This window comes from Thunnus thynnus, chromosome 6, assembly GCF_963924715.1.
Source record: "Thunnus thynnus chromosome 6, fThuThy2.1, whole genome shotgun sequence".
Lineage (NCBI taxonomy): Eukaryota > Metazoa > Chordata > Actinopteri > Scombriformes > Scombridae > Thunnus > Thunnus thynnus.
In genome coordinates this window covers 18,686,430-18,714,304 of record NC_089522.1, presented here as the reverse complement: position 1 = coordinate 18,714,304, position 27,875 = coordinate 18,686,430, and the positions used below count along the sequence as shown (strand labels likewise).

The window sequence follows — 27,875 nt, the reverse complement described above, 5'->3', positions numbered from 1 at the left end:
TTTGATGGGGCAAATAAATGTACATTGCAACACCTATAATAAGATTTCTGCAGGTCAGGATGTTGCATTAGGGACCTCATAACAAGAGTTACATTATATCCCCCTTTAAAACCACCGTTTGCAGAAACTCAAGTTTGGAAATTTCAAGTTAAAATGTCGAAATAATAGCTACTGTTTACTGGCTTTGCTCATACAAGACATCAATCATCGTTACTGAAAACGTGTTATTCTGAATTTACATAAGCTTGATGAAACACAGTCACATTACTGAACACATACAGAAATAAAAAATAACTTTCTCCAGAGAAGACTATGTATTACATTGTGAGTTCATACCTGTAATATGACAAACTGAGACACTGTCTACACACTAGTGTTAGTGTGGACCCTGTCCAGTTCATGCGGCCACAGTCTCTTAGCTCCCTATGCGGTAAAAAAAGTGCTCATTCTTAAATGTTTACACAGTTCATGCCCAGATCAGTCATTCACTGAATGACAAGGCATACAGCATTAAATTAAAAAAAAAATCTATGGTGCATAGACAGTAATATTAGAAAATGCCATTTGCTGCCATAAAGATCGATACCGATCTTTCATTTTCCCACAGCAAATGTCTCCCAACCACATAAAGCTTGTTTATCACACACAAGCTCTGAAGCAAGTGAGAACTCAAAACAGCATCATTCAGGAAGAAAGCAAAAAAGGTGCATTCTGTGCAATATCCTGACATCCACTGCTACAGGATCAGTTCATATGAGTGTATTACCACTGTTGAGGTAAATGTAATGTCAAACCAAAAATCAAGAGGGTTATCTATAGATATCTATATAGATGTTAATGGTGACGTGTTGCGTGCTGGGTTTTGTCCTTGTCCTGTCTGGGTCAGGACGTTGAGGTTTTTCAGGGTGAGGGCTCATTCCACTTGCATATTGTGCAACAGAAGCCCCTTTTTCACACCTCCCTGCAGCATCCTGGCACCAAGACTAGTGCCTGTGATCCCATCACTAAAGAGAGAAAAAGAGAAAAAAGCAATGTTGAACACACACACACATACAAACCTCTAAGTTGATAATGTCACATCCACCATTGCTATAGTTGGCACACTTGTGTCTTGTATGGAGTAAGCAACAGACCTTACAATAACAGTCAGTACAAACTAATTACAGGCAATAACATCACTAATGACAAGCAAGATCATCAACATAATCAAAAAATAGAACACCCTGTCCTAAAACAGTACAAGAGGAACAATACATTGCAGTACCCCGTATGTTGTAAATGACCACTTTGGTCACAATGAAAACCTCAAACAACTAGAAGACATCAACCTAAAGAACTTGTTTGTAAAGTCACTGCTGCTTACATGGGGCTAAACTTCCTTTTCTTATCAGGAGGTTCAGGTCCATCTGCAAATCTCTGCAACCAAGAAAATAAGACAATTAAATCAATGCTAACTGCATGCAATAAGTGAAACACATAATTATTGCTACAGACACAGAGACTTGACCAACCTCTTTTCCTGAAGCGTCCTGCTGGGCTCTTCTCTGTTCCAGGTTTTGCTGAGGGCAGACAAGTTAAAAAAAAAGTGCAAGTTTAGACATGATTAGAAGAGGAATGTCGTTCAGCTTGACCTTTCTATTTTTGAGGCATCCACTAGATCACAGATAAAAAGAATGTATGAGACAGCCATTTAACAGCATTCACAGAAACCAAAGGTGCAGCGGTTGGTGTAATGGTGTAAAATGAGATGAAAACAGTTTGTATAACCACCTTGTGTAGTTCAGAGAGCTGCTGGTGTCTAATAAGGGCCTCCTTGCTGGGGAACTGCCTCCTACACAGGAGACAGGCCAGTTTAACCCAGTCTGTCATTCTCCCTTCTTTCTCGTCTTTCTCGCCTCCTTCTTCTTCGCTGTCAGTTTCTCCACTGTAGGCTGGGACCAGACCCTGCTGCAGAGGAGGGGAAGACTACAGAAAAAAAGATGCAGGGTCACCGACTGAGGAACAAATGGACACAGATCATATATTATGATCTAGAAAAATATTTGTAACATCATCTATAAGATGGGGTGCTAGAAAAACTAACACAGACAGTGACCATTCTCTTACCTCTGTAGTTTGTCGGATCTGGTCCAGAAAAATCTGAGGCCGTTCAGACAGTGCCCCCTGCAGGACAGAAAAAACAAAGTCCATGGGATAATCAGAGCAGTCAATAATGTTACTAATAACATAATACTCTTTCATTTTTCTTCTCACTTGCACTAGAGTAGGATGGGTGGTTGTGATACTCTACTATCCCAAAAGTATACAGGTGTTTACAGCTAAGCATGTGTGTCTTTGTAAGTGCCATGTACCTTTTTCTCCAGAACAGCATAGCCTGCATCAGCACTAGCAGATTCTCGACGGTCATCTAGGCGACTGTGGCCAGGTGCCCTAGTGTAACCAGGTGGAAGAGCAGTGGAGCCGACGGCAGGGGAAGAAGAGACAGAGCGCATGTTCTCCTTCTGTCTATTGAGACTCTTTGCCCAGCGTTCCATATCTTTAGCAATCTATTAACATAAACACCAAGAGACACGTTAGCCATTAAAGGAACTCAACAGAGGAGTGGAGAAGATTCACGATTTCTATATGTTATATAACATGGGTGGGACAATACCAATAACACTCATACAATGTAATGCAAGAGAATCAAGTACCATATAATACCATATAAGTGAATGGGAAGGTGCGTCCAAACTTTTGACTGGTACTGTATGTCAGATGTTGAGTAACTCTGGTTATTTTAGCCATTGTTTGTTCATATTGAACTGAACGTATTGTAAGATGTCATTGTTATGTTGTCCAGTAACAGAGGTGTTGAATCATGCATATTGTATTTTACAGCTGTTATCCTAACTACCCTTTGACCAAGTTGTACAAATGTACAATCACAAAACAAAGACCTCAGTGAGCAAAGAAGCAATAAAAAGTAACTTTATGATTGAGGTTCACTTTAAAATCCAAAGGTCAGTTTAATTTTAATTTATTATTTTCTGTACACATCTGTCAGTACTTCAACTTTTATTCAGTACCTGTTGAGCAGTTTTATTCTTGGGTTTGTCTTTTTTCTCCTTGCTGCCAGGGGTAGCAAACGGTGAGTCTGAAGGGCCTGCGTAGTCACTCGTGGGAGCACCTTCTGTGTTGGACTGGCCGGCAGCAGCAGGAATGTACGTCTGCTTATCTCCATCCCAGTACATGTACTGCTGAGTGTGAGGGTTGTAGTAGTACTGCAAAAAGAAGGGGCGTAAAAAAAGAGGATGAAATGCTGAAGAAGAAGACATAATCTGACAAGTCTTTCAAAAAGTGCTTGCTTCACATTCTAATTTCAGTACATTGACTCTTTACCTGGGAGTTAGGGTCATAGTAGAGTCCTGTGAGCGGGTCGTAATAGTAGCCAGAGCTTTCATCATACTGGTATGTGGACACATCTGGCACAGCTATAATCAAAGACAGAATATTTGTCTCAGGGTCAAAGATAAAATTTAAAAACTTAAAAAAGGTTAGCTTTACTGTTACTCAGCAGCATAATGCTTCATATTATTTCAGATAAACACAGAATCAACACCTAGCAGTTAAAGTGACCACTGAAGAGTTCCAATCATTTCTAGCACACAGACATGTCAACACCATGAACACCATGAAATAAATTCTCAACCTGAGGGGGACACTGAAGACACAAAGACTTACGGTATTGCTGGAGCTCATGTTCAGTGCCCGGTGTTGCAGGTTGGCTGGGAGTAGCTGGTTGTGGTTTTCCCACAATCTCAACCTGTTGAGAGACAGAGCTCTTAAAAACAAGAAAGCTAAAATATAATGCAAGAATACAAGAGGAAAAAGAGCAAAGTCAGATGATAATATTGTACCTGTGTGGCTGGTATGGTGGTAGCTGTGGTGATGAGAGCAGTCTGTGTATGAATAAGAGGCTGCTGCACGACGCCTCCGCCAGATGTCACTGCCTCAGACGAAATGACAGCTTCACAGCGGCACACATACAAACACACACACACAGATCAAGGAAAAAAAAGTTAAATTCAAATTTATACAGCTATATAGACTGTATGGGTAATTTACTCTATATTTAACATGCAATATCAACCTGGGGCAGCTCCTGCTGTGTATGCGCCCATCAGGGCTGCTCCTGTACCGGGCAAAGCAGCAACCCTGGTATCTGCCTGGGCCTTGAAAGTGGTGCCATCTGGCCCAGAGTATTCATGCCCCTCCTGATTGTATGTGACTGCTTCCCCCTGCTGATACACTGCTGTCTCTATACTCTGGCCTCCACCTGAGCCATTCTGAGCAGTCTGAGAATGAAAAAGACATGAGACAAGAACAAAGTATGAGAATACTATCAGAATTATACAGATATGAGTGAAAACATGTGTTGTCCCCTAGTGTTTTCTTTGGAGTGTTGATAAGTCAGACAGGTTACCTGTGTTACAGCCCACTGTGCAGCAGCGATAGCTGTGCTGGCCACTGTAGCAGCACTCACTCTGCTGCCATCTGTCAGAAACACATCACTGTCGTAGAAAAGAGGCACAAAGAATGTTTCAGTGATTTCAGACTTTCTGCTGGTGATGTACACTTCAAAAATAGCTCTTCTTGTGATGTGGAAATACGTAAGAGTCTTTCTATTTTAGCCTACTCATTTATTCAAGGTTAACTTTAGCTCCAAAACTATTTCTGATCCACTTCATTCACATGACCAATTTGAGCTTTAATGTAACGTGGTAATCACTGATTTGAACCCACTATATTATTCTTTGTGCCATAGTAATGATGCACATTGCTCTTATGTTTTCTTTGTAGCCGAGTTTGGGTGTGTAAGTGTTTACCGTTTGGAGCCTTTGGCAAATTCCACCACAATAGCTTTCCCGTCAATAGAGAGAGCTGGCTGGAGAGCCTGCAAGATCTGGAGCAGCTGAGATGCCTCCTGTTGATAAAACACACAGACCTCTGTGAGTTAGTGAGTGTGCATTTGTGTGCGAGTGCATATGTTTGTTAAATTGATTAAATATTGGTATGCTGTATGTGTGCCTCATGATGTTTCTCACCACTATGGTAGAGAGCTGTAGAAAGGCAAAGCCCCTGTTGAGATGTGTGTGCTTGTCCTTGATCAGGCGAACGTTGGAAGGGGAAAGAGTGGCAAATGGAGCCAAAGCAGATAAAATGGCTTCCACTGAAGTATGCGGGCCGAGGTTTCTAAGGATCAGAGCTGGTGTAGAGGAGGATGAGAAAATGTTATATTCCAAAAACAAGATTTAACAATTCAGGTACCAGATAATAGTGTTGTGAAAGCAAGTATCCCATGCTTCCCCCTTCTGATTTGCAAACTAAAGCTGGGTAGATAAAATTATTTAAAAACATGGTAGAAGTGGGGCGCCCTGGTGGCCTACTTGTTAAGACACATTCCACATAACTGCAACGTATGCATTTCTATTCCAGCCTCCAACCTTTGTTGCATGTCATACTCTCTCTACCACCATTTCCTGTCTTTCTGCACTTTTCACAATTGAAAAAGGCAAAAATGCTAAAAAAAATGACCTGCAATAATCCATGCTAAACAATACTTTCCAAAAGTACACATAATCAATCTATTAATAAAATAACCAAAACATAAAAATAAAATGGTTACAATAAAAATAGGTCTTTCTGAATACAAGAACATATTGCTGTGGTGGGTGATGAACTTACTGTCATTGGCAACATCTGCCTGCTGTGTAGCTTGTCCTGGGTTGACAGTAGGACCAGAAGAGTGGTAGGGTGCTGGCAGGGGCAGTAAGCCTTGTGCACTCTCCTTTTGAAGACCAATGGGCAAATCCCTTTGCAACTGGGGCAACTTCAGCTCAGCCTCTGAGGGAAGACAACATGTTATTTATGTATTATCATTTGATGAGAGTGAGCTTGTGTTATTGTATGAAAGAGAACAGTTAGATATTTATAGAAGCTGAGTTAAACTTCACCTGATTTGGGCACACTGCATTTGAAGCACTTCTCCCTCCTTTTAAAGTTTTGCACACCACACTGTTGAAATGTTACATGAGCTATTGTTAAAAATGCTTATAAAAAATAACGAGCCTCTACAGTGACTGATACATGAATGCAATTCACACATTTCCATGTATGCATGCCACACAATGCAAACACACACACACAACCTTGTTGCAGAGCCAGTCCTCGTTGGCACGTGGTTTTGGGTCGCTGTAGTGCATCGACACTCTCTGTCCCAGAATCAACAGCACTCCCTGAAAGAAAAAGAAAGAGAGGGAGAGGGAACAAAGGATGATTATCAACGATAATTAGGCCACACATGCCAGAGAAAGGCCTCATCTCACAAGAGATGAGAGAGAATGAAAGGGGCAAGAGGGAGGGAGGGACAGAGAGAAAGAGAGAGTAGAACTGAGGCTGAAAGACAGAGGACACCAGAGAATTGCAACCTTCAGCTTTAGGAAATTGGGACGGACTGAGATGGTGTATGTGTAGTGTGTGGGTGTCCATTTTTTAAGGACAGAATGCGTTTTGTTCAATTGTGTCATTCCCCCCCCCTTAAGGGGATACCTCTTCACAGATTTCCACACATCCCATCCCACTGTCACCACCTTCGTCACCCAAATAGACAATAGCTCCATCCTAAAAATGTAATAATGGTGGATGATCCAGATGTGAAAGGCCCAAAAAACAAGAAAATGAAATACTATTTTGGTTCTGATTCAACATACAATAGACCATGTGAGGAGTTATATTCACACTGTCATACTATCCCAGAGGTGGTAATGTAAACTTAGGAGAGAGAGTGAGAACATGTCACTGAAGGAAGAGGAGTCCTCTATCAAAAGAGATCTTTTATCAGACAAATAAGAAGCAAATGTAATGGAAGGTCCAGTAATGTAAACTTTGCAGTTGCAACCCAGACAGACGTCAGCATGATGTAACATGAGTTTGCCTGCTTGTGGAATTCTGTATCAGTAGAAAGAAAAGATGAATTTGCCCTCAAAGTATAAAAACCTACCTACCTCATGGAAAAAAAATGATTCTCCACTCTGTGCAAATGTCATACTTGAATATATCATGACAGTGCATGTTGTGACTGTACATTTCTCTTGATATTAACCCTTGAATCCCATTGTATGCATGTATATATGTGTATGTGTGTCTGTGTAGGGGAGAGTGACCTGGTTGGTCTCCATCCAGCGGGTGGCCTCCTGTATGACATTAAACTCGACGAAGGCGAATCCTCGGCTCTGACCTGGACACCGCCCAGCGCCATGGTAACCGAACAACAACAACAACAACAACATAACAACAACGCAGTGAGGGGTTAGTGCTTCATGTACAGAGGAGAGAGAGACCCTGTATCAGCACTAATAAAACAAAGCATTGCTTCCTCGCTCCCTTGGAAATAATGCACTTGACAGTCAGTTGGAGAGACACTGTCAAATTCTCAGCAAGGGTGGGAGGACGCAATGTCAAGTATCTTAACAGGGTCAAGGAAAAGAGGGAGAGAGAGAGAGAGGGAGAATCCTACCCACTCATCAGTTTGAGTCTGAGCTATTTGCCTTTAAATGATGAAGCACCCAGGCACCAACAGAAATAACAGACACACACCAACACACACATACATATCACCTCTGCTGCTCTGATACCCCATTTATACCTGGTATTAACATCATGTATCTGGATCAGGATAAGGAAAAACGCACGTTAATACAGGTGTAAATTGGATCTCAGCTAGGTGTAAATGCAATCTGTGCAACGTGACCACATTCCAAAGAAAGACAGTAGGTTGAGAGGTCATCTAGCTCTGCCTCAGCTAAAGCAACCCCTGCAAGTAGTTTCAGTGACTAGGAGTTTTCCCTGTTAAAGTGTGCCAGCTCCTCCTAGCTAATTTGCATATCGAGATCGAATCACAATGCGAGCACAATTGAGAGAATGAGAACGCATTTTTTATACCAGGTGTAAATGCAAAGATCCGTAGATATCAGATGTCATTATCCAGATACAGATCACATGGTAATAATAGGTGTAAATGGGGCCTTAGAGTCAGAGTGCAGTCTTAACTATGCAGCATTGTGGTGGAATGTCTCATCTTAAAACGCTCCATATCCATGCATTACTGTAACTGATTGACAACACATTATACAACATATTTAGATTTATAACCGTTTTCAAACATCATATGGTGTGTAGTCTAAAAGATCATCATTTAAACATTCAAAACTAAGAGTGATTTATCCTAAAAAAAAGATTTTCAGAAACAGTGATGTAAGAGTGAGAAAAAAAGAGCAGTGTGGGGGACTGTAAGTGTGGCTGAGGCAGGTAGGCACACCTTACAGACAACCAGTGAGTTAGCAAAGGGGAGGCCAGTGAGACAATGACCTTAATGGAAAACCTTTAGAAAAACACAAGCTTTTCTGAGTGGTATGAATGACGCTCACATAGCTGAGAGGTAGTTGCGACAACTATATCCTGGCATTCACACACACAAACATAACTACAATGGCAAACACAATCAGACACATTCTGCTTCGGCATCTCATTTCTCAGTTGACATGTTAGTTTGTGAGCATGTTCATCTACTCAGTCACAACTCTTCAAGATGGATGAGGCAGAATCATGGAAGGGTAAAGACAATAAGAGAGCCTAGGCCAGAAGCGAAATGAAAGCCATAGAGTGAAGACCAAAAACCTATGGCTGTTTGCATGCATTATGGTCTTAAAGGCCAATATGGATAGAGATACTCCTTTGGAGGGTGCATGGCTGTTGCCCTGTGGGCACTAGTGGGGTTACAGACACTGAAAGACCAAAGAGTCAAAGCGGGAATATAAGCAAAAGCCTGTATATAAATATAAATGAGCTCTTTGCATCAGCAATCTATCTTTCTGTCAGAGTATGAAGGAAGGCAGTGACAGTAAGAGAGAAGGAAAAGGAAATTATTAATAAGAGGGAGAAGACCCAGCAGATAAGACAAAGTAACATGAAAGAGCAATGAACATGAAAGAGCTGGTAATGGATGATCATGACAGACAGTGAGAACGGGAGAGTAAAGAACAAAAAAAAAAAAAATTTGGGGCAATGGACAAGTTCTCACCTGATGATTTGTTCCTCATGAGGCGAACCTCTCTTGGTTGGATCCCCTGCTCCTGAAGTTGTGCACGGATCTTTGGACAAAGAGGCGTCACTACTATTAAACATGACCTTACTAACTTACTAACAAGACACATTAGACCAATGTAGTGTCAAGACACAAAAAATATCCAGAGACATGCACTAACCTCATTGGCGGTGGCATTAGGTGGCAGCATGCGAAGCATTATGATGTTGCTGGGCCTCTGGTTGTGGTCTTGATCAGCACGGTAGTCCTGGTCCCTTTGATCCAACTCCTCAAGAGATAGGTCTGGACCAGCACTCCCACAGCCATGCTCCTCTGACCCCACTGGAAAAGCCTGGATACATCATGAGGCATGAATTAGCAACAAATGCCAAGAACAAAACTTTTGTTTATTGAAGCAGCTCTCTGAAGATGCTAGACCTGTTATGGCTTACCCTCCTCTTCCCTGCCCCACGAGAGAACCTGTCCTCCTCTCTCTGTCTTGCTGTATTGTATTCCATCTGTTCAGAATGGGCACCACCACGACCCCAGTTGGCCTCCCTACTCCCTAAATGCAGGGCAGTGTTCTCAGGGAAGCCTCTTCCACCTTTCCCCCTACCCCTTTCCTGCAGGCCAGTCCGTAACTGCTCAAACTCTCTCCTAGATCCCTCCTCTTCTCTCTGGAGCATGGGAGGGGCTAGATCAGGCTGCGACTGAGAGCAAGGGGGCCACTGGAGCCCTTTCCCCTCACGCCCAATGTCCCCTCGCCCATCTCCTCTCTGGTGAAACCCAGGGCGGTCTTGAAGACGACCTGGTGAGAAGTCATGGACACTCAGTGATTGCTCGTCACGTCCATACAGTCTGTCCTCTTCTGCTCTGACATCATATCCCGTTCCTGTCACCTCGTCCTCTTGGCCATAGCCTCGGTAGTCCATGTCCCGAAAGTTGTGATCGTTGTGGGTGTTGCCATATCGACCTATGCGGTCACCTCTCCCACCCCTGCTGACCACAGAAGAAACTTTGAGGGAATGGTCTGACACATGTACTCTTCAGGGTATGAAATTAATGAGTCAACTCACCTCCGCTCATAGTCCATGCTGATCCACTGACACTGCTTCTAGTCTCTGTCCTTTTTCTACAGCATTAGATCCCTGGAAGTACATCAGAGCATGCAAAGCAATCATCAGAAGAATCAAGGCAAAAAGATTGTACATATACCTTGTTGTTAAGGAAAAACACAGATTCAAAACTTGTGAGCAACTGCTACTGAAAAAGTGCACCAAGTAGAAGACTTCCAGGATGCACTATAGTGATGTACTGTACAAGGTTTTGCATTCAAGAGGCACATAACGTTACCTCTTAGTACTATCACCAATTTTTGTACTACTCCAGACTTGTCTTAACTTTAAAATATCCCATTTAGTCGCTGCTTTGCAACAACTTAGCAAAAGCCACACATAAACAAACAGAGGTACAACTCTGCGTCACTATTAGACATAAATTGGGCGTGCAGAAAGCATACTCACACCCCTAAAAGTGAGTATTTTTAACAATGACGTGTGGCGGTCATCTCAGTTAGCGGGCAAGCTAACTAGCCTTACGTTGGCTAACACGTCCAAGCAAGAGAAGCTGTTGTCTCCAAACGGTTGTCAGCCGTTGCAAACACGACTGCGGTTGTATGTGACACTGGAGAAACACTTACCAGTGCAGCATGTAACTAAAAACAGTTCCTTAAATGTCACGCTTGATAGCCCAGGTGAGAAGTGTGTTTTATTTTTCAGGGAACCAAGTGTAAAATGGCCACAGCAAGACAACATTTCAGAGGGGGCGGGACCGATGGCTCAGTCTGGAATGTGATTGGTGTTTGGAGAGCGAACATATCAATGTCGACGATGATTGGACAAGACAAACAGGCCAACTCTACATAGAAGCGCCTGACTGATAAACTGGACAGATACGCACAGTACTAATTAATGTTACTGTGTTATTCCCATCACATAAATCATACAAAAACCGCTATTTTGACGGGTCATGAGTCTTTGTATTTGGGGAAAAAAGTAAATTATATATTGGAAATTGTTGTCATTCTTGATGAATAAATGGATAAAAGAAAACACACCCACCTTACAACAGAAAACCCTAATACCAGCTTTATTTGATAAAACAAAAAATCCAGAAATCCCAAGATGTCACAGTACAAAAAACAAAAAGGAAAAAAAAAAACCCTCATCTAGCAGCCCACCCCCAAAACCTTCCAGCCTTGCACCCAAAGCTTGACCATCAATTAATTAAATGACACAATACTATGGTTACAGTTTATCATAAGCTGATCATAACAGTAGGATTAAGTAAAATGATTAAAATATACTAAGAAAATTAGAGACAACAACATTAAAAAGTTATAGTACAATAATGACAATATCATTAAAGGGGGCTGAGGAGTAAAAGGCAAACTTGAAATACACATCATTAACATGTCCTTACAAGGCCTTGTAAGACATACAGTACATTATGAACATTATAGTAATAAGATAAGCCTATAATCTATCTGAAATAATATTCAACTTACCAACTACACCACTCATGATTTGACCCACTGATTAACACAATCGAATGAATCTCTTGTATACACACAAAAAAAAGGTCCTAAAAACTCAGAATATGTTTAACCTGATTGTGCCTCTAGCTATAGTACAATGTCTTCCAGTAAAGTGAAGGTTTCTATGTCACTCTGAGTAACTGTTAATTCCATTACCCATCTGAGGCATAAAATGTGGCCATCAGTGGTAACTTTGGCATGGAAACAAGGGGTTAAGTCAGTGACGCAGAAGGCCTTTCCATGCATACAGTACGTAGACACATATGTTAATACACACCCACACAAATATACACACATTCACTGCATGCAGACCTGCACTGGAGAAAACAAACCACCATACAGTTGCACACACGCAAACACACACACACACTCTTTTAAGTACAGGTAAGTAATTCAGTATGGGAAAATATCTCATACAATCTATTTTAGGCATACCCCTGCATAGCGCCTGAGTCAGAACATGGGCCTGAAGGAGCCAAGCCAATGACAGGGAGAAAGCATTCACAAACGTAAGGTTTGGACACTACAAATGACAAAGTACCCCATCTAGGTTATGAATCCCTACCCCTCACCTTACTCTTCCTGACCACTGCTCTCAAGGCACTACATGTAGGCGATACTGTGTAAAACCCACTTAGACATGGTCTTAATTCAATCCTTATCATCTTATATATTTATCTTTTTTCTGGTCATTTTTTCTGTCTTTCTTGTGTCCCCATTGTCTTTGGCCTGGAAAGGACCTTTTCTCTCTTCATTCCCATCATGGCACATTTTAACCCCTGTTTACATCTACTCAACTTCAAATCACCACCCCCCCATCTGCCCATCAGACCTCTAGATCTCAAAGTTTTTGATAGGCACAAGCAAAATGGCACATAACCTTATTTATAGACCAAGGACCAAGGTGTATAAGCCTATCAAATCATTTCAGATCTGCTTTAATTTTCTGAGGGTATTTGGGTGATCAGAAATTGAGTATCCGTATAACTTTTCTGGGCCCTCCCCGATATTCTCCCCTATGTCAAATCTCAATGGAAGCTGCCCTCTCCATCTGTGCTTGAGAGCAGCTCCCTCTTTTCCCAGGGCCTATAACAGAAGGCAGGTGGACTTCTTGCCACGTTTCTTGGCCTGCAGTGCTGCCCTAGTTGCCATCTCAAAGACTTCCCTCACGCCATCTTTGGTTTTGGCAGAACACTCTTGGTAGCCGTAGGCACTGATGCGGTTCGCCATCTCTTTGCCATCTTCATATTTGACTGGTTCCTACAAACACATTTCAGAGAGAAGGTTTTAATTTCCAACATTTAAACCCACAACTGTGGGCACACCATCATGTTTTGAACAAAAAAAACAAAAATTGACCTGTTTCATTTTGGCAAGTTCTCGTCGGGTGTGCTCATCATTGCGCAGATCTTTTTTATTACCAACTAGGATGATGGGAACATTTGGACAGAAGTGTTTCACTTCAGGTGTCCACTTTTCTGGAATGTTCTCTACAGTAAGCAGAGGGAGAGAGAGCCATAATTAGCGACATATATTAATTTAATAATCATAAGGTGTTCAATGCCTAGCGATGTGAATGTTACACAAACAGTACCTAAACTATCAGGGCTGTCTACAGAGAAGCACATGAGGATGACATCAGTGTCAGGGTAGGAGAGAGGCCTCAGTCTGTCATAGTCTTCCTGACCTGCTGTATCCCAGAGTGCTAGCTCCACCTGAGAAAAGAGAGAGAGAGAGTTACACGGACGGATACATGCATGAATAAAGTGGAAAATCTGTAACAATTGATATGTAGAGGGGGCCATTTGAGCATTTAAGTTTCAAGACCAAGCACTTAAGTCACATGGTTAAGCAGACCCATATTATATTATTCTTATACTTTATATAGGGGGATGGACAGACTAGAGAGAGAGAGAGAGAGAGAGCGAGAAGGGCGTCTATGCTGCTGATAGGGAGACACAGAAAAACAAGAAAAAGCAGATTCACAATATTAATACCTATACAAATATCTTTTTAGGTATGAAAAATCATGTCTAGATGTTCATTGCATTGCATGTTTTAGCTATGCAAAGTCAAATTGGTCATTTCCAGAGGTAATTTTGGAAAAAAATGGAAATTGCTTTTAGAGCAGGAACAATTAGTTAATTAATCAATTAGATAGCCAGATAAATCAATCTGCAACTATCTTGATTACTGATTAATTGTTCAAATAATTTTTTAAGCAATAAGGACAAAAAGTCACTGATTCCACCCACTCAAGTGTGATTATATGCTATATTTCTTAGTCTTCTATGATAGCAAACTTAAAGTCTTCAGGTTTTGTACTGTTCATGACTGTGATGATCAACATTTTTTTTTTTTAAACCAAACAAACCAAAAAAACAAAAAGCTGATAAATCATTAATGAAAAGAATTGTTAGTTGCAGCCCTACTTTGCATACTTTGCATTTTACATTCAGGCAACAACACTACATGTAAGCGCTCACAATATTATAACAACTTTGACAGCATAACTAGAACTATTATTACTCATGTTGCTAGGGACCCACTCTTCAAGGATTGGTCTGGGGATGCCAAGTTTGCAGCCAGTGTTTCATGTCTCACCTGTTTCCCATCCACTTCAATGTCTGCCACATAGTTCTCAAACACAGTTGGGACGTAGACCTCTGGGAACTGATCCTTACTGAAGACGATGAGCAGACAGGTCTTACCACACGCACCATCCCCAACTATCACCAGCTTCTTCCTGATAGCAGCCATCTACAGAAAAGTGCCCGAAACAAGGTTATTGCATGTCACTACTTCTCACTACGAATACACACAAACATATTTTAACCAATAGTGTATATATATTATACACACACAAACAGGGTGAAATAGACGTTCAAACGTTCTTTTTATAAGGAGATATTACAATACTTGATATGCATTATCAACAGTTCCCCTTGGCTTGCACTAAGCAAAGGTAACAGCTCAGAAAACGTTGGTAACGGTAGCAGACTGGTCTCCTAATATCCTCCGAGTTTCATTAAATCCTAAAGCACGACATTAATCTAGACCAAAACGATCCAGCTGGCTAACAGGGAGGGTGCCTTGGAGGTAGAGGGTGTAAACAGAAAACATTTCCGTGCTGTGTTCCCATTCCTGGCTGAAAAGCTGTACAGTGTACGTTAGTCCGGGCCTGTCAAACCAGCTAGCTAGCAGGAAAGCTAATGGTGTTTCCCGTGGTTTTTATAGCTGTCACTCAAGGTATACTTTCTGAAATTGTAACGACAGCATTCATCGCAATACTGATATACTTATGTGCCTAAAACAAGAGTCGGGCTAAAGTTTAAAAGCCGTCGCTGAAAAAGATTACCGCTTGATGTTTCTGTGTCCGCCTTTCTCCTCTTCCTGACCGACTGGAAAACTCCGCCCACCGCTCATACGCATGTGCGCAGCGACGTCATTCGACAGCAGGCTGACACCCCCTTACTTACATATAATAATAATAATAATAATAATGATAATAATAATAATACATTTAATCTGTACCTCACTTTTCATTCATAGTGAAACTCAAAGTGCTACAGTATTAATAAAATAGAACACAAAACATAGAGAAAATAATAATGACAAGAGTTGAGATGAAAAAGATGAAAAAGTCTGAATTGAAAGGTTTTTTAGGCCTTTTTTTAAACATGTGAGTAGCATGACTTTGTAGTCAATCCTGAAGCAAACAAGGAGCCAATGCAATGAAAACAGAATTGGTGTTATATGTTTGTGTTTTCGCACACTCATCAGGATCCTGGCAGCGCTGTATGCAGTGTGTAGATCCTTTACTCAAGTAAAAGTACCAATACAACAATGTAAAAATACTGCATTACAGTTAGTAGAAGTTAGTGCGTGGCTCTAACTTCATTAAAAATAAAGTCTCAGACTTGTTCATAGATCTTTTATTAACTGTTTCAAAGATCATTTATGCAATACATTCAATTGTGTATTCGCCCATATATACAAAATATGTTTTAACTTTTGTTCTATAACAGTAGACACAAATGTAAAAAAAAAAAAAATACACACATATATGCATATATACACATAGAAATCATAATTTAGTTAAAGGGAAAATATAGCCCATATATATATACATATATATGTTCAAGTCACCAGAATGGAATAAATACATCATCTGTCCATGTGCAGGGAGATTAAGATAAAAAGACAGCATAGATATAGCATAGGCTACAGATATTTACATATTAAATTAAACTACATTTCCATTAACTGTAGCTTAAAATGTTGCCTAATTTCTATTTCACCCAAGATATATTTCTGTTTATTTGGGGTTATGTTAGTAAGCATGAGTCACGATTATCTCACAATAAGAGCTCTGCATCATGCGTGAGTACATCGCTCACTCCTGCCTGAGAACTAGGGCACAGGGACTCTTAAGGCTACAGTCTGCCTGAGCTGTCTTATCACCCTCACTGAGACTCTTCAACAGCCTCTCCATGATTTAGAAGGGTCGATCACCTTTTCAAGCCCCCCTACAGTGAACAAGGCTTTTCTCTGCTGCTCCTCAGAGTTTATTTGAGGGCATGCTTATTGTGATTGAGAAGTTCATAGATGCCAGTTTTACAGCACTGCTGCTTCTATTTGTTTCTATGGACACTGGAGGTAAAGTTGCTCTGATTGGCTGCCTGCCTCAGCCAGTCTGAGGTCTATTTCCTTATGGTAGCGGTGCTGTTGCTGCGCCGGTAGAACAGCACATAGGCTTGATTGGTCTGAAGCTGGTTCTCTGAGACCGGAGTCACACTGTAGGTGGGTAGATGGAGAGTAACTGTGAGAAACAGCTCCAGGTTTATATAGAGGGTATCTCAATACAGATGAAAAAGGTTTTTTGCAGTTGGCAGATCATTGCATATTAAAACAAAATGATTTGAGTGCAGGACAAGTCTCACCTGGAGTCATTGTAGAAGCACCAACCATTCTCATCTGAACAGCAGGCTGTATAGTGACCCATGTTCACCGTCCCAGCATGGTTACATATTGCATATAAATCATACAGAATGGGGCCTATGGGGACAAACAGAGACACAATGACTTATTATATACTTAAAATGTTGTGTGAATTTTCCAAGAAAGAAATCATCTTGTTACATTCAAGAAACTACTAACAATATCAATTGAAACATAGCACCTTCATTTTCCATTACATTGTATTTCAGTTGGTTAATTATTACACATAACTGATTATGATTTTGCCAGTCAGTGAAATGTTTTAATTATCAAGCAAACATACATACATTTTTGGTTAAAGCTCTACACTCTTATACTTCCGTATCATGAAATGAAGGATGAGAATTTGTCATTATTTTTTGACATTTCATAAACTAAATAATTCACCAATTAATCATTGTCCTTGTGTCCCGTCATGCCATGAAACCATAATATCCATGTTTCAAGTACAGCTGGAGACAGCTGGAATATTGTATCATTATTATTGTGTTATATAGTGTACTCTATCCACTGATGTCAAAGTTTTCAAATAATTGCTTTAACATAGGCTGCTTTTCTTTCTTTTTAAGGTAGGACAGACCTTTCCTGCATATTTTATAATTTCAACCATTGTACGCCATACTTTACACCATACTCAGTGGCACACACGGTTGACCCAAGCATACACATGAAAGGGGATGATGCATGAATGGAGGAATAAAGGAGACATGTATACACAGTAGATAAATTGAGAGAAAAGTTTGGTAGTTTTACCGCAGTCGACAGGTCCGTAGGGACTGAGGTCCAAGTTAGTGAGCGGGAAAGACACATACACGGTGCTTTTACTGATAGACCACCGTGACGTCGTAAAACGATTCAGATCTGATTGAGATTGTTAAGCATAAACATAACTTCCCGCATGTAAACATAGCTCACAAATAAGGTTAATAAATAAGAGTTGTTGCCAAGGATACGTATCACGATAACCTGGGGAAACCTCTGGATGGACAGCCGCTTGGTGCACTCTGTACGCCTGTTACACCTCTCACACATCTGAAATACATCAACAAACACAAGCAAACCTCAACATTTTAAAAAATATTTGAAACTGCACAGGGTCTGATGTACATAACTAACCCCATGTGATAACTGAGTGAGTCTTTTAGGATGTCTGCCCTGTATGTTTGAAGAGACGATTAAGAGCAGGTAATTAGGGTTCAGATGAGCACCCATCATCAGAGAACTACACCAATTCATGTTATCTACAGTTACGTTTTCTCCTTGTTTACAGTACATATATGAAAAGATCCTGAGTTAAATTAATAAAATTATAAATTATGGGGTACAAACTGATAAAAAAAAAATCAGTATTTGACAAAACCACCCCTAGCTCACTGCTCTCAGCAAGAACTATACAAAGTCATTGACCTTTGACCCTAACATAATGGATTTCTCTATGTTAACTCACAGGGGAATTCTCTTTATCCAGTTTCTCCTCCTGAGAGAACAGGTCCAGGCAATCCCTCAGTGTGACCTCCCCAGCGAAGCTCTTCTTGGGGATGGGCAGCGACAGATCGCAGAACACATCGAATGTGTTGGAGTAGTGGGAGCACACTGAGCAATGCAGCGAGCTCCGCAGCTGGCCTGAGAATAAGTCTGTCAGAAGAGTGAAAAGGGGGGTGAACAGTGGCAAGAAATATCAGTGGTTGCCTACATTAAACTCATGTAGCAGATGAGACTGAAGGATCACTGGATTGCTCTCCTCACCTACTATTCTGCTGTCATCTCTCTCTAAGTGCTTCTTCCACATGGCAGCGGCCTCTTCCGAAATCCTGCAGGAGCATTAGAGATGAAGGGAGAGAGAGAGAGAGCAAAATGTGTTCATGTGATGGGTTTCAAAATGTCAAGGATGGAATTTTTTGCCACAGAAAAATACTCACCTAAATCGGGCATATTTTTGTTCGGGGTCCTTCCCTGTTCGTCGAACATAGGGTCTGCGGTTGATTTCTGTGTGCAGCTTGTCCAATAGGAACCTGAGAAACTCCTGAGCATCCTGTTGACTGGATTAAACACAGAAAGGAAGACACAAAGAGATTTCTTAATGTCACTGTTATAGGCAGCTACTTCTTTACAAGTCTCTAGAACAAAACCAAAAAAAGAGCATTTGTACTGGTGGCAAAGCAGTTTACAGTTAATCTCTTGTCCTTGAAACAGTTGTGCTGATACAAAAGTGGATGGCATACTGTTTGGTATCTACAGTCAAAAAATGTATCTACCTTCATATATATATAAAAAGTAGTTAATGGATTTGCCTTTGAACTGCAGTAATGTTGCCTGCACAAAAGTTTCATAGAAAGAAAAAACATCCTCCACGTATCTTCTCACCTGTATCCACTGAAGTAAGGCACCGCTTCTCTGAAAATATTGTAAAATTGTCGTGGATTTACAACTGTGTCTCCTTCATTTACATCCCATAAGCCTGACAGCATCTGAGAGAAAGCTGGCACAGGAAGACAAGCAGCAATGAGACAATAGGAAAACATAACACAGACAGAATAATAGGCAGAGGAGGGGAACAGCAGGAGAGGAGAACACACCTTCCATAAGTTTTGCCTCCTCTTTGGAGAACTTCTCATGCCTGTAGGATTTGAGGAGGCAGTAGTCCCGTAGGCCACGCGTGTGAGACAAACACTGGACTACTGCATTCAGGAAACACTAAGTTGGAGACAAAGTATAAAATTTATTCTGGTGATTCTGAAAGTATTTCTTTAAATGTTTAAATAACATCCTGCATCATTCAACACTTACTGTGTTCCCAATATTTCTAAGGCCAACCCGTCCACTTCCTAAGGCGAGCTGCTCTTTCTGGAAAATAAAGTGAACAAAGAAGAGCTACTGACCAGTAATATATAACCTGTCACATCTAAGTACAGTATATAGCCTAATTTAACTAGTCTAAGTAGTTTGTAAAAGTATACACATGCATGTCATAACGTGTGTCCTACTATTTGACCCCTGGCTGTGTCCGTACAACATGTTACTGTCTGTCTGCCCTAACCCCGCCGCCATGTCATTGTGTGTATATGTGTGTTCAAAATAGCTAGGACAGATTTAGCCCTCTTATCTCATTAGCATAACAAGAAAGGCTAAAAGGAGGTCAGCCGCATTCATCCTATTAGAGACCAAGGAGTGCTGACAGGTGCTTAAACACGTGTGTGTTGATGTGTACTCGCCATTAATTCCTTCGTACGATTTCTTTGTGTTTACATTTGTGTCATGAGCGTCCAATAAATTCCACATAAAGAACAAAACAGGATTGACAGATTTCTGTTGTCACATCACTACGGACTTGAAGGTCTGAAAATAAATGAAAGATCTATGCGATGTTGTGTTGTGCACACCTCATCGTCAGTGACCAGAAGCAGGCCCATCAGCGAGGTGTAGAGGACAGACTGGGAGATGTCGGCCGTCTCTCTCTGGAGGCCGTTCTGGGACACCAGGGTTCGACACAGGGCCTCACAGGAGGTCTCCACGTTGACGCCACTGGCTCCGGGCATCCTATTTTACTGGTAAACCTCAGATGTGTCAACCAAAAGTGATCCTGAGACAGATAGAAGACTTCCCCAAGAAATGCAAAGCAGGTAGTTTGCAAATCAGACTGGGTAAGTTTCAGTTTTCTCACATGCAGGGTCAAAGGTGAGCAGAATGTGGTGGTGGTTCATAAGCTGCCTGACAGAGAGAAAGAGTCCCTCTTTTTTTTTTTTTTTTAAATGAATGATGCACAGTAGGGTATTTAATCCTTTCTTTCCAGGAAAATGCAGTGGGGTGTCATTCACAGCTGAGGGAAAGAGAACAGGATTAATTTGTGAATGACCATCCCTTTAAGGTAAATCCTTATCTTGAATAGATTGAGTTGATCCATTCTGGCACACAATTTTTTCTCGTAATTACAGTATGCAGAACAGCTTGGAAAGTCAAGGTCTGACAGAGACCTCAATGAATCCAGATACTAACATAACAGCTTCAGGGCACATATTTATAAAAAGATTTTTGGACACCTCGCCCCAGATGTTCATTGATTAATCCGTACAGAGAAAGATTATATAACCGATAAAAGATGACATGCCAATCTCACAACCAAGGTATCTTTTGACATGTTATTAAAGCCAAATCAACTTTTTTTTGCTGTTCTGTGCAGGTAAAGGATAAAATCTTGCATATAAAGTTAGTTTGCAAATAACGCTTGGCAAATATCGTAGCATTCGCAAATAAACAGAGCAGTTTGGACTCACCTGATCACTTGGTCACTCTATCTGTGGACAAACTGTCCCAACCAAACTGTTCCCATCACCTGCTGAGCTGTTAAAAATGCATAAGGGGACGTCTACTGTTTCACTGTGAGTCTGTAGGCTAGAACTGAAAGTCTACCCCTCTCCCCTGCCCTGTCACTGGTGTCCGAGAGAGAGTGAGAGAGAGAAAGAGGGAGAGAAAGAGGGAGGGAGGATAATCATCTCTAATCTTTTCTCTGTAGATCTTGTTGGCTATACTTAGACTTCTCTTTGTGTACTTTTCACGAGTACCTCGATAAACTTTTAAGTGTCAGTTTATTAAAAAAAACAACATAATAACAACAGAAACATTTTACATGTTAAAATCACAGTCAATAATACTGCCAAGCTGTACAGTACACATTCCTACATTCATATAATCCATCAGAAAAAGCAAGAAGAGAAACTTAACCAGGTAGAAAATACTATGTGTGCATCCAGGCACAATCATAAGTCCATATTTTATGTCTTCTGACGTCAATGTACAAATATATAGGCATTCCAAAGGCCTCCTGATGATCAGTCAGACAGTCAGTGACTGTCTTGGTCTACCATCTCTGTATCTGAGTTGATGGTGAGATAAGACATGTGATGGAGGGGGGTATCAGCGTGGGGGGGTGGCTGCGGCTGACTGCTCTGAGCTTTCTTATCTCGCATCTGGACAATTGCTTGGCGCAGACTGGTGATCCACTGCTGCTTGCTGAAGGAGTCGTTGGCCTGCAGGCTGTAAGAGTAAGCTTTGGAGCGCCCTCTGCTGCTAACACGGAAACAGTTCTTCACTAGAAGAGGGAAGGACAGACAGAAGAGGGAAGGATATTGAGTACAAAAGATTGTAGGTTTCACTTCAGCTAATGGGGTGGAGCGGCAGGGCAGTGTTAGTTATAGCAGCCTAAATTTAACTCAAAACAATGTGACAAAGACTATGTAGGTCATGCATGCATACACAAGGAAATTAGATCTACATCATGTTTTCATATGATTTATATAGCATATGTTACCTTTATCATTTCCTCCAGTGAAGGCTCCCCTGAAGGAGCTCCCTCCTGCCTCCCCATCTGGGATCTCCTCCAGATTTAAGAGGGCGTTGCGCAGAGGTTGTCTGTAGACATTGAACACCTGACCTCCATCTTTGTCCTCCCCGGGTCTGCTCAGCACCAAAGCCTGTTCAAACAGGAATACATGCAGCCGCTGACAGAGGAGACAGACACACAAAGAGAGAGATATGGCTTTACAAAAAATATTCAAACAGACATTGGGGAAATAAAAATGTCAAAAACGAAGAATAAAATTGTATTCTGATAATAAAATATATTTTATTATTATCATATTTTAGGGTTACCACATAAAACAAACTTTGTATTGTTATACTGTATATTAGAAATTCATAAATTCAGAAATGTTTATGTACATTTGATACTGGTGCTATTTATTTTATCTGACGAAGGTCTGAGGACTGAAATGTTACAGACAAATCTAGTACAAGTGGTCACCATTGTGCAGGATTTCCTGGTTATTTCAAAATACAGGGTAATGTGCTACACTCATATGAGGGAACTAAAAATCTACACTGAGGCAGAGAGAAGCAAAGGTCTGTGAGTGTATGGATCCAGACTGTTTATCAGTACATTACACCCCTATCTTGGATGACTTGACCTTCTTCAACTGAGATACAAACAAATCAACAACACCAAAGGTCAATCAATGGGACATTAGAAGAGTTAAACATAACAACACTGAGCTGCTACCTGGCCCTTGTTGTTCTTGAGCTCTCCGTGGCAGTGGAGGAAGTGGGACTGCCCGATCTCTGGTATTCTCTGGCTGTCCTCAATGTAGTTAAGACCCCGCCTGTAGAACTGACACTCAGCCTCTCCCGTCTTCTTGTTCACCTGCGCCACAATGCTCTGGATCAAGTCCATCTGAGCAGAACAAAGTGTTACACAGAGACCTTTTAGAGTTGCTAAATTTGTCCCAAATGAAGAATCTGGGCTGGGTACAGAATGGCATAAAACTCATTACATATGCTATACATTTATACAGATTTTAAGAGACCACAAACATGTCAAATGCCAAAATTATCTCCTGAACAGCAACATATTTTCCATTTGTCATTCCCTGAGTCTCCTTTGCTATAAGTAATTACAGACCAACCAAATTAGTGAACATGACTGAAGTATTTTCAAGTTGCTAATGTCACATCACAGGATCACTAGCTACTGAATCATGTTTGCCATTTGGAGGCGCCAATGTGTATTGTTGATTTTAAAAGTAAATATTAGCTGAATCTAAATGCCTTGACTTCCCACACATGCAAACTGATGGATTTCAGTGAATATACCAATTTACAGTATGTTAGTCACAACCCATTAATACTGAATATATGTACGTAAATGTAGGCCATAATAATTTGGATTTTTGTGTTAGAATCTACAGAGTCGGACAGATAGAGGTTTACTTTCAAGCTACCATGAAAAAATCTGACCTACAAGATTGTGAGAATGATTAAATGAGCAGTTTCAGTACTGAATGAATACAGAGAACTCTGGTCTATCTAAAGCAGCAGACTGTACACGCATCTTTCTTAAACTGCCAATGTGATCTCATTCAGAGCCTTTCCAAAAAACACTCATATTTGAATTAAAGGGTCCACAGTGCGGTGTTCGTTATTGTCATGGCAACCAGTGAATTGTGGATCATTGTGCATTTTATCTGCTCACATCCCAGCCTGCTCAAAAACTTGATGTAATGAGGATGAGAATATCAGACCTGTCACAGTAAGACCAACATCAGGAAGTCCAGAGTGTTGACATCGATTAAGCAATCATCTTAAGTAAGTGAACATGTCGGACATCAACTCACAGCATCAGGCAACACGTCCTCATCAGGGTGCTCTGGAGGTGTGCACTTCTGTATCTCTCTCAGCAAAAGGGGGTATTTGACCAAACGGCTTCGAGGGAGATCCAGGAAGCTCCAGAGGTCCAGTTTCCTGCTGAACGAAGACTCCTGACACAGGCGCAGGAAGTGCTCCACTCTCTTCTCGTGCTTTTTCTGGTCCAGCAGGGCTTTGGCTCCCACCTGGTTACAGCAGTATGTAACATAGGCCTCCAGGCAAGGGAACTGCACAGAAGAGGAGGGGAGGAGAATGCGGTTCAGATGAGAGTGTAGACAGACAGATTGAACTCAGTGACTCTGGTTTAGAGAGGAAGATAGCAGAGCAGATACAGGAACTGGAGTGAAGGTGGGTTGTACCCTTTTCTCTTCTTCTCTCTCTGTCCTTGGTTTCCATGGAGATACTCACCCAACTTATCAGAGTAGGCGCCACCTCTCCCACTGTCTTCTCTGATCCCCTCAGCCGCTCAAGACGACCCAGAAGATCTGGTATGAAATAAAAACAGACAAGAAAGCCTGTGTTACTACAGCTCAAGGACAGATAAACACAAAAACATCACACTCAGCTTATTCAGCTTCCTATACCTGAAAAAAAGACATTACATTAGCCTATTTATAGCATTAACCATAGGTGAAAGAATGCAAGAACGCTCCCCCTAAAGCTTTGCTTTACACACTTGCTTTTGGGGCTGGGAAACATAGTTAGAATCTATATTACAATATCTACAAGACTAAATATAAATCCATGTATGGCAAATGTGTGCAAAATCACATTTAACAAAATCAATCTAATAAATCAGAGAAAACTCTTCAAATGTGTAAAACACAACATTCAATAATGAATTTTGATAGTTGGTTATTTGCCTGTAATCTTTTGGAAACATGGCATAATTCCACTCAAAGTAAACAAATGATAATGTTTTATTATCACCAACCAAGCCCAAAATTAGATAATGGAAGAGTATGCAAAGTGCCATGCAAAGATTATTTGTTCACCTTCATGGAGAGGAATGAGAGAGTCCAGAGTACCAAAGATCTGCCCAAGCTCACTCTCTGTCAAGATGTCCAACTTCAACATGGGCTCATAGTACACCTGACAGCACACAAAGAGGCAAAGAATCGTATTATGTGCAGTCAGAAGTGTATGAAAGTGTGTGAAAGTTGTGTCAGTACAACTGGAATGACTGGTTCCATATATTCAACCAGCATCAGTAGAATTTGTTCTGATGTAAAACAATAGAGGTCAGTCCTGTGGATGCGTTTAGTAGACAAATACCTTCTTGACCAGACTGAGGTCCTCAATGAGTTGTCTCTCTCCCTGAGTCAGCTCATAGATCACCTGCAGAAGAGTCAAAACTGTTAAACAACTGGACAACAGCATTTGAAGGCAAGCGCAGACAATTTACACACACAAACACGCACTTGCATAAGATGACAGGACGGCGTGGGCTCTCACAGCTGATTGTTTAATAAAGGAAGTTGAGCCTCTAGTGCCAGCTCACATCCTCTTTCATAATCCCCATGTAGAGCTGCTTTACGGAAATGAAGAGTAGGCACTAGTCACCCTGCCCCCACAGTGCAACCACAGCTCCACAGGTTGACCCACATAACCCTCCAACCCCCAAAAAACTACATATTACATTAAATCCCCTGCAGAATGTTTAGCTTCTGCAGCTGAAGTAAACTCCCACTGCCCCTCTTACCTCTTGACGTTTGATTTCCTTAGCAGTGAGGTCATGGATCTCCACGGTGTCACTCCAGCACTGGCTGTTGCGTCTCCGAGGAAACGATGAGGCCTTTGGGCGAGAGCGTAAGGGAGCCGGGGGCAAAGGTCGGGCCTCTGTGCGGAAACTAATAGACCGCTGTGGAGGAGCAGAGTAGTTGAATGCCTGCATGCACAAGTCGTTAGTTGTTCATTTCATAAAACAATAAGAACGTGTTCATGCGTTCTTACCGAAATAGACTGTCCAATGCGTTTAAGAGCAGGGGTCTTCACTGGGGTGATGACACCTGTTAGGCTATTGGACTTGGCCACAGGTTTGACCCTTTTATTACTGGGCTCCTAAAATAAAATCAGCATTCAAACTCAAGAGTCAAGCTTTGATATGTCTACACAAAAAGGTCAACACGCTTATCAGGGTGGCTAATTCATCCAACTATTACTGGCTATATGTTAGAGGACTTAAACATGACTGAACACACATCTGGCATCTGCAAATGAGTAAAACTTCACCTCTGAATCTTTCATATGGTCACACGTCATCTCATCCTCCTCCTCCTCTTCATCCTAATAAAACAAGAGCCGGACATAAAACATGAGTTTAAAAAAAAAAAAAAAAAAAGTGAGCCTGATAGAGACATGAGAGTTCAGGAAAGTGGAAAGAAAGAGATGTCGAGAGGTGTGAGATGTTGCATGGTGGTGCAGATCTCTCATTTCCTGTGTGACTCTTTCAAAGAGGAAGAAGGTTGAAACACTGCCTCTGTAGTAAAATACAAGATGTCTGCCTGTTTTTTTGCCACTCTAACCACATCAGCTGTATGTGCAGCATAGTAAGGATATGATATATTTAAATTAACAGCAGTAAATGTCTCTGTGCATGATAGAGACATGATAAAGATTACAGCATAACAAGAAAGTACAAAACCAAAGGTGGAAAGTCACATCGACAAGAAATGATATAAATAGCATTTATAGGTTTGTGCATTCAGAGAGCTTCTGTGGCTGCACACATGAACACCATGTTCACGTCTCTCACTCAGCTCAGCACACAGCATTGCGGTCACAAAGGTAAGGTTGACTAACTTCCGCTAGTTACAGAGAAACAGAGAGAAATGAAGATGAAGATGGGGCACTGGAACGTAAAGAGTTTAATGGTGAATGTGAGAAATCACTCACCTCTAAGGTTCTGTTCAAATGTTCAGGGGCTGGGTCTTGTTTTCTCTTCTTCTAAAAGCAGAAATTTGTATGAAAGTGAGTTTCTTGTGTTTTTTAGAAGAGTGCTGAGCTAGGCTGTAGGCAGGAGGACAGAGGTCATAAAAAACAGGTAGGTGGTGTGACTTACCCCAGCATGGTCATAGATGATGGAGTGTGACTCTCCTGGTGCTACAGTCCTAAAAAGGTAAAACTGTTAGTGGGTGCCAAGCAGACATTCACACACATACTTGTGTTATTTTCCTTGAGATAAATCTGTAAAAAAAATAAAACAACAAATTGCTGAAAGGGATCCGGGTAGCGTATGCCCAATGAGTGACAGATTTGTCAGATTTCTTTTGTGATTCCAGTTGTATAGAAGTACACTACTGATTACTGAGGACAATCTTAACTTCCTTTCATTTCTCAATTAGTACTTTTGAGTAATGTCAAGAGGATAAGTTTAGTCACCATGATGCCAGATGTCTGCTAACTTTAAATAATGTACATGCCTCCTACGTAGTAAAGTAAAAGATTCAGTTGAATGTTACAGTACCCCTTATCGGTCAGTTTTCAGCATTAAGATACAGTATGTGGCAACCCAGAAACAGATAACGATGAATGTAAAAAAGCATACCAGGAAGTCCTCGTTTCACCAGTCTCCTCCAGTTCCATCTTCTCTTTGTCTTTCAACGCATCTTCAAAAGTCCATTACACCTTCTCAAAATGAGAACTGTCGAAATATTCCAAATTTACACCAGCCTTAGTCTGTTTCAGTAAACCTACGGCAAGCTGTTTGCAGGAAGCTTTTTCAGAGTTCACTGCACTCTCCTTCCTCCTCACTTTCTTCCTCATCTCAGACTCAACCACATCCTTTAGGGTTGTACCTATTCATATATCCGCTCTCGCCAGGAAGAGTTCAAAACTTGGTTTGTACAAACTTATCACTCCAAACTTTCAACTGGATGAGAGAACTTTAGAAAAAAACTACTTTGCAGTGCAGAATACCTGACTGAATAAACTACAATACTGTGTGAAACACAAGAGGAA

General features: G+C 41.1%; 4 protein-coding genes across 5 annotated transcripts; all 4 read right to left on the bottom strand.

Moving 5' to 3' along the window:
- Nucleotides 1-148: 148 nt before the first annotated feature.
- Nucleotides 149-10,970, bottom strand: rbm10 (RNA binding motif protein 10). The gene is made up of 23 exons (XM_067592359.1): nucleotides 10,824-10,970; nucleotides 10,201-10,272; nucleotides 9,577-10,120; nucleotides 9,306-9,476; nucleotides 9,122-9,191; nucleotides 7,206-7,279; nucleotides 6,192-6,278; nucleotides 5,997-6,057; nucleotides 5,728-5,886; nucleotides 5,088-5,248; nucleotides 4,869-4,966; nucleotides 4,466-4,553; nucleotides 4,133-4,337; nucleotides 3,900-4,009; nucleotides 3,724-3,805; nucleotides 3,382-3,473; nucleotides 3,069-3,263; nucleotides 2,352-2,546; nucleotides 2,107-2,163; nucleotides 1,771-1,965; nucleotides 1,512-1,559; nucleotides 1,364-1,416; nucleotides 149-1,004 (listed from the first exon to the last, which is right to left on the bottom strand). Exons 2-23 carry the CDS (start codon nucleotides 10,215-10,217, stop codon nucleotides 914-916), a joined length of 2,853 nt encoding a protein of 950 aa, XP_067448460.1. The 5' UTR covers nucleotides 10,218-10,272; nucleotides 10,824-10,970; the 3' UTR covers nucleotides 149-913.
- A 286-nt stretch (nucleotides 10,971-11,256) lies between these two features.
- Nucleotides 11,257-15,151, bottom strand: LOC137184572 (rho-related GTP-binding protein RhoA-C-like). The gene is made up of 5 exons (XM_067592365.1): nucleotides 15,079-15,151; nucleotides 14,325-14,480; nucleotides 13,315-13,435; nucleotides 13,080-13,210; nucleotides 11,257-12,980 (listed from the first exon to the last, which is right to left on the bottom strand). Exons 2-5 carry the CDS (start codon nucleotides 14,478-14,480, stop codon nucleotides 12,807-12,809), a joined length of 582 nt encoding a protein of 193 aa, XP_067448466.1. The 5' UTR covers nucleotides 15,079-15,151; the 3' UTR covers nucleotides 11,257-12,806.
- A 488-nt stretch (nucleotides 15,152-15,639) lies between these two features.
- On the bottom strand, nucleotides 15,640-21,147 carry usp21 (ubiquitin specific peptidase 21). Its single transcript, XM_067592363.1, has 12 exons — nucleotides 20,993-21,147; nucleotides 20,102-20,538; nucleotides 19,509-19,565; nucleotides 19,298-19,415; nucleotides 19,086-19,200; nucleotides 18,641-18,760; nucleotides 18,468-18,532; nucleotides 18,169-18,356; nucleotides 17,675-17,753; nucleotides 17,475-17,582; nucleotides 16,664-16,778; nucleotides 15,640-16,517 (listed from the first exon to the last, which is right to left on the bottom strand). The coding sequence occupies exons 2-12, from the start codon at nucleotides 20,255-20,257 to the stop codon at nucleotides 16,424-16,426; spliced, it is 1,215 nt and encodes a 404-aa protein (XP_067448464.1). The 5' UTR covers nucleotides 20,258-20,538; nucleotides 20,993-21,147; the 3' UTR covers nucleotides 15,640-16,423.
- Nucleotides 21,148-21,287: 140 nt separating this feature from the next.
- Nucleotides 21,288-27,656, bottom strand: arhgef3l (Rho guanine nucleotide exchange factor (GEF) 3, like). Of its 2 annotated transcripts, none has more exons than XM_067592362.1 (13): nucleotides 27,463-27,656; nucleotides 26,977-27,025; nucleotides 26,811-26,858; nucleotides 26,148-26,201; nucleotides 25,869-25,976; nucleotides 25,618-25,776; nucleotides 25,191-25,253; nucleotides 24,911-25,007; nucleotides 24,324-24,400; nucleotides 23,885-24,142; nucleotides 22,774-22,944; nucleotides 22,027-22,216; nucleotides 21,288-21,807 (listed from the first exon to the last, which is right to left on the bottom strand). In XM_067592362.1, exons 1-13 carry the CDS (start codon nucleotides 27,498-27,500, stop codon nucleotides 21,560-21,562), a joined length of 1,560 nt encoding a protein of 519 aa, XP_067448463.1. In that variant the 5' UTR covers nucleotides 27,501-27,656; the 3' UTR covers nucleotides 21,288-21,559. The 2 variants fall into 2 exon arrangements, with proteins under 2 accessions (XP_067448463.1, XP_067448462.1); XM_067592361.1 differs by having other exon boundaries at nucleotides 26,811-26,861; nucleotides 27,463-27,655.
- Between the last annotated feature and the right edge of the window lie 219 nt (nucleotides 27,657-27,875).